The 6520-nt window shown below is 41.4% G+C and overlaps 1 protein-coding gene across 1 annotated transcript; it reads left to right on the forward strand.

Annotated features, from left to right (window-relative positions):
* Positions 1-968: 968 nt before the first annotated feature.
* LOC115276710 (zinc finger protein 883-like) lies at positions 969-6520 on the forward strand. Its single transcript, XM_029920799.1, has 4 exons — positions 969-972; positions 1118-1264; positions 1489-1581; positions 3755-6520. The coding sequence occupies exons 1-4, from the start codon at positions 969-971 to the stop codon at positions 5548-5550; spliced, it is 2040 nt and encodes a 679-aa protein (XP_029776659.1). The 3' UTR covers positions 5551-6520.

Below are 6520 nucleotides of genomic sequence, written 5' to 3' on the forward strand. Positions count from 1 at the left end.
CAACATGGGTGTGAACTGCACGGGTCTTCCTGTAGGTGGGTTTCTTTCACAGAGTAACACTGTAAATGTTTCTTCTCTTCCTTATGGTTTTCTTAGTAACATCTTTTAGCTTCTTTTAAGAATACAGTGTATAGTATAAGTAACATACAGAATATGATTCAGATTTTGATTGAGTGTTTATGTTATTGGTAAGGCTTCCAGTCAACAGTAAGCTATCAGTGAAATATTAGGGGAGTCAACAGTTATGCACTGATTTTCAACTGCACAGGGGTCAGCATCCATAACCACTGCACTGTTTAAGGGTCAACTGTATATTACAGAGTTTTAGTAATCAAAGCAGTATCTTACTGATATAAAAATGGAACATAGAGCAATGGAACATAATACAGAACTCAGAAATAAAACTCATGTATATGATCTTTGACAGTGGCTCCAAGAAAATACAATGGAGAAAGGACGATCTCTTCAGTAAATGGTGCTGGGAAAACTGGATATCCACTTTTAAAATAATGAAACTGGACAGCCCAGGAGCACTCCATTAACATGGCTTCTGTTTTTTATGCCCTTACATCTTGACTTCTGCTATTGCCGCTTCTTCATGAAAACATGTGATCCATGTGGCAGTGCAAGTGGATAGTAGAAACGACAACAGTTTTTTTTTTCTTTTTTATTCCAGTCTACACTAAACATATTTTTAACATAGTTTCTCTAGCACAGTATTCCAGGTGTATGTTTACACTTAGGCCACCATACCAGATCATACACACCTTTGAGGAGCACAGTTATCTTGTCATCTCCCATCCAAGTCCTAACTAGGCCTGACCCTGCTTAGCTTCCGAGATCAGATGAGATTGGGCGCATTCAGGGTGGTATGGTTGTATATTATCTTGTCATCTCTAGTAGCAAGGACAGTTCCAGATTTACAAGGGAAACTTTATGATTGTACTTTTAGGAATTAATGAGTTAACATGGGTAGGAAATTCCTACTGTGGATTCTCTTTACCCCACTGTGTAGAGTACAAAGCATGGTATAGTCTGTATAAGACAAAACACACAAAAAAAGAATGAACTTCCAGACTTCATGTTCTTCTGATCCAGGCTGATCCCTTGAATTGAGACATATGCCATTCATTACAGGGGTTGGTATCATTTGAGGACGTGGCTGTGAACTTCACTTGGGAGGAGTGGCAGGACCTGGATGATTCCCAGCGGACCCTGTACAGGACCGTGATGCTGGAGACCTACAGTAGCCTGGTGTCATTGGGTGAGTGAAACCGTGCTAGTGTCCCAGCACGGTTTTCTTCATTGGGAAACGTGCAAACTGTTCATGAAGTTAAATGCTCCTTAGGTTTAAGAATCGAGGCCCAGAAGAATGTGAGTATTCACTTCTCTAATTAGAGGCTCAAGTTGGCCTTCCTTGCACAACTCTTGACACTGTGCTCCTGTCAAAGGGATTTGGTAAAATTCTCCTTTATTTCTGATCAACAGGGCACTGCATTATGAAACCTGAGGTGATTGTCAAGTTGGAGCAAGGAGCAGAGCCATGGATGGTAGAGGAACCCCTAAAGCAGAGCCTCCCAGGTCTGTCACAGCATACTGGGCAGGGTCTGGGAAGAGGAGAGCGGAGCAGATGTCGGCTGTGCTGGGCTGTTTTTTGCCAGTACTTTTTCCAGATCCAGACCTTAGAACAGTTAGTCTGCATGTGTCAGACTCATGCATTATTCACTCACAAAGTATGACTCTTGTGTAAATTTCCTTCTTTTTTTATCGCTATTTTTGTAGACGTAACCAAATTCTAATATCTAGCTGCATCTTCTTGGAATTTCTTCTTAGTTAGTTACATTCTCTAGATTCTCTCTTGCCTTTTACCATTTGCAAGGACTGGTTTTTCTCAGGCATTTATGGATACATTTGTTTATTCTTTCAGCATTGTTAATTGCGAAATTTTAGGCACTGGTCATTTTTGTTTGCCAATACCAACAGTAATCCAAAATATGTCCTTTTTATGGACCTTGCATTTTCTTGAAAGTGAAAAGTGAACCAGATATGCATATTAAGTAGTGAAATAAGAGCCAGAATATTTAATGATGACGAGAGAGAAAAATGTGGTCTATTATCTTTCTAAGTGTTCTCAGAGGCACTTTTAGGGAGATTAAGTATGTATTACATTGGTAGCACTTAAATTGAAGTAACTATTTTTCCTTTCCACTTGTCATATAAGGGTGCACATAAAAAATAGAGTAAGGGATGGATATTCATCATCATATTGGAGGTGTAATTTAGGGAATTATTAATCCTAAACTGGTAGGATTAGAGGAGATTGACTAGGGTGTTACAAGAAAATTGAGATAAGGGGTCAAGGTGGAAGTCTTGTGATCCATGACACCAGAAATCATGAAGTACCCAGTAAATTGTTCAGCATGGAAAGTGGTAGTCTCTGACATGACAGGAGACACTAAAACCTGTGGGTCCAAGGCTAATAGGACCAAGAGTTTCAGGTTGGGGGACTCAAACTTTGGGATTGCAATCTGAAGTTAGCATTTTACCTTCTCTTGTGGAAATTATGTTAAAAAAGAATGAGAAGCATGTGAAACTCCACTTGCAGTGAAACTAGAAGAAAGCTGAAACTCTAAAGTGTAAGGTAGAAGTCTTCAGAAGCAGTGAATTGTCAAGTAGGGACATCTGTATCAGAAAGTGGGGTGAGGGTACCAGGGCTTTTGATCTAAGAAGGAGCCAGAAAAAGGTTTTTCAGTGATGGTGGGCATAGCCTGGATTGCAGAGCTTAAACCCTTTAGACCAGCAAGGTGGGGTAGCCCAGTGTGGAGGATTGGAGCTCTCCATACCTCTTATGGTTCTGAGAAGCCGCAAGTGCAGGGTTTAATTGGGAATTAGCAGAAAGCTGTCTTTGGCTAGCATGGAAAAGGAGAGATGATGCCTTTGAAAAACCCCACAGGGGCGCCTGGGTGGCTCAGTTGGTTAAGCCTCCGACTTCAGCTCAGGTCAGATCTCACGTTCGTGGGTTCGAGCCCCGCGTCAGGCTCTGTGCTGATAGCTAGCTCAGAGTCTGGAGCCTGCTTCTGGTTCTGTGTCTCCTTCTCTCTCTGCCCCTCCCCCTCTCATGCTCTGTCTCTCTCTGTCTCTCAAAAATAAATAAAACATTAAAAAAAATTAAAAAAAAAAAAAAAAGAAAAACCCCACAGATGCCCGTAGTCACCCCCCAGGGAGGAGGAGTAAAACAGTAATTGTGGCTATGAATCCTTGTTCCTACGCAATATGACAGAAGAATGGCCCTGTATTGCATCCTGAAGTAGCAGATCCAAGAAGACCTCAGCATCTTCAAAGCTGAGTGATGAGAAAGGGCCCAGCACAAGTGACCTGCAGTTATTGTGAGAGAAAGCAAGAAATAGAACAGGCACACAAATGGCAGATGAAGTCAGCTGAACACAAAGAATAGAGAATAGGTGAATATTGTGACCAATGATTTACTCATGGGTTCACAAAGGGGAAAAAATGGTAAAAAAGCAAAACCAAGAAATAAATAAAACTATGATCTGACATTAGAGAATCTGTTGGTGTAATTTGTTACATTATTTCATTAGAAAGAAAAATCATATGCTTATCATAATCATACCCATTTGGCTCTTTAAAATTCTTATCCTACACGATGGAAGGCAGCTTCTATATTTTTATGTGAACATTGCATAAGAAATGCTTAGATGTGGCTCATATGTATGGTTACTTGGTCTCATTTTAGATGTCCAGTCTGCAGGTGGCCTGATGGAAACTGACCAGGAGCATCAGAGCAGACGTTTGTGGCAAGCTGGATTGGCCAACAATGAAACGTCAACTAAGGAGAGAACCAGTTTAGGAAAAACACTTAATCTGAGTGCAACCCACATTTCGAAACTGATTAGAAATAATGGAAGTTCTTCAGAAGTGAAGCCAGAGGAGTTTAACATGTGTCAAAACACGTTTCTCCCTGGTGAGTCTGGTGGGATGGCTGCTGGAGAGAAGGCCGTGGAATGTGATACCACTGGGAGCTCCCGCAGGTATGCCGAGTGTCGTAGTTGTCATCAGAAGAATCAAACTTTGCAGCAACCTCTTGAATTTAACGGGCAAGGGAAAGACTTCAACAAGGAGGCAACATTCTTTGCCGATAGGAGGGCTCACATGGGAGAGACTGCCGATAGATATAATGAATATCAGGAAGCCTGTGGTGAGTCAGCTGCCACTGCCCAAGAGAGATCTCACAGAGGGGAGAATCACTGTGCATGTAACGAATGGGGGAACACCTTTTGTGAGAAGCCAGCACAATTGAATCTTGATCAAGCTGATTGTGAGGAGCAACACCATAGACGTAATCAAAGTGGGGATAATTTCAGCATGAAATCATACCTCGTTCAGCTTTCAAGAACTCAGTTAGAAGAGGAAACTTTTGAATGTGATGTATGTGCTAAAACTTTCTACAAGAAGTCTAATCTCAGTAAACATCGGAAAATACACACAGGAGAGAAACCCTATAAATGTAGTGAGTGTGAGAAGACCTTCATTAGTAAAACAGTTCTTACAATACATCGGAGAACTCATACAGGAGAGAAGCCCTATGCATGTGTCCAATGTGAGAAATCTTTCTGCCATAAGTCACACCTAACTGTTCATCAGAGAACCCACACAGGGGAAAAACCGTATGGATGTTATGAATGTGGGAAATCCTTCTCTGTGAAAAAACTCACTATACATCTGAGAACACACACAGGGGAGAAGCCCTATGAATGTAATGAATGTAGGAAATCCTTTTACCGGAAGTCAGCCCTCACTGTACATAAACGGATTCACAATAGGGAGACACATCATGAATGCAACGATTGTGGTAAAACATTCCATAAGAAGTCAGTTCTCACTGCACATCATAGAACTCATACAGGAGAGAGACCTTATGAATGTAAACAATGTGGGAAATCCTTTGGCCATCGCCCAGGTCTCACTGTACATCAAAGAACTCACACAAGAGACAAACCTTATAAATGTAATGAATGTGGGAAATCCTTTTGTGTGAAGCCAAAACTCACCGTGCATCGGAGACTTCATACAGGTGAGAAGCCCTATGAATGTAAGGAATGTGGGAAAACCTTCTACCAGAAGTCAAAACTCACTGTACACCAGAGAACTCACACTGGTGAGAAACCTTATATATGTAATGAATGTCATAAAACCTTTTGTGAGAAGTCAACCCTCAATAGACATCAGAGAACTCACACAGGAGAGAAACCTTATGGATGTAAAGAATGTAGGAAATCTTTCTACCAAAAGTCAGCCCTTACTGTTCATCAGAGAACTCATACAGGAGAGAAACCCTATGAATGTAATGATTGTGGAAAAACCTTCTGTCAGAAATCACACCTCAGCAAACATTTGAGAACTCACACAGGGGAGAGGTCACGTATGGCAGATGCTGGCTGTATGTATACCAAAACTCACTTTCTTATTGTGTTGGGCACACAGTTAGCCTACATTTCTCAGCCTCCCTTTGTTGTGGATGGGACCATGTAAGTGAGTTCTGGCCAAGAGAGTATGAACACAGGCCTGGCCACCAAAAAACAAAAAAAAACCCATGAATTTGCTAATTTTTTTATTCCTTGTGCTCCTGAAATACAGTTGACACACAGGTTTGTCTTCAGAGCCATAGAGTGAAGATGGAAACCATGACTTCAGGCAGAAAGGGTTGATTGTGGAGGGCAGAAATCTTCCCATCTCTCCCTCAGAAATCTTCACCTGTACTTTACCTGAGTGAGAAATACTCACTGTTGAACCCTTCTATGTGTGACCTAATTACAGTACTACCAGTCCATTGTAGCCAGTTCAGTTTATGAATTTGTGAATTTGTGACAGGCTTCTGTTGAGGTTACCAGTTCTTGTGTAGGAGACTCACATAGGAAAGAACCTTTATTTTCATCTTTCATCCCCAAGTTAGTAGATGGAAAAATTAAAAAAAAAAATCATAGGAAGAAAAAATGCAATAAATGTAGCAATACCTTTATTGGGTAGAGATAGCTCATTGAACAGTATTGTGTCCAAATTTCCATCTGAGTGTCCAACTTTGTGTCTGTCAGAAAATTTTTCATTAAGGGAAAACTATCAATTTCAGTAATGTGGATGAAAACTTCAGATAGAAATGATATTGTATTGAAAAAATTTTTTGAACTAGTATAGATCATTGGTTCTCTGCAGGGGGTGGGGGGGTGATTTGCCTCCAAGGGTGTGGGGGGCTGCCAGAAGAGCTGCCAGAAGATAAGATATGTGCCTTGACCAAAAATCAGTTACCCGCAGGGCAGAACTGTGTTATCACTCCCAGTTCAGGGCTGGAGACAGCCAGTCTGGGCTTTCTTATCAGGCCCCCAGGTGCTGGGCTGAAGCCGCAGTTTCGGTTCCTCCCCTACCCTAACCCATTTATTATAAATCACATGACTTTGTTCCTTAGCAACTGACCTACGTCAACTGCCTTGCTTCCCGCCTTGTACCC

This window comes from Suricata suricatta, chromosome 2 (assembly GCF_006229205.1).
Source record: "Suricata suricatta isolate VVHF042 chromosome 2, meerkat_22Aug2017_6uvM2_HiC, whole genome shotgun sequence".
In the NCBI taxonomy this organism is placed as follows: domain Eukaryota; kingdom Metazoa; phylum Chordata; class Mammalia; order Carnivora; family Herpestidae; genus Suricata; species Suricata suricatta.

Coding starts and splice junctions, on each gene's coding strand:
- LOC115276710 (XM_029920799.1), top strand. Junction 1,265..1,488: donor CAGTAGCCTGGTGTCATTGG/GTGAGTGAAACC, acceptor TCTGATCAACAG/GGCACTGCATTATGAAACCT. Junction 1,582..3,754: donor CCTAAAGCAGAGCCTCCCAG/GTCTGTCACAGC, acceptor GTCTCATTTTAG/ATGTCCAGTCTGCAGGTGGC.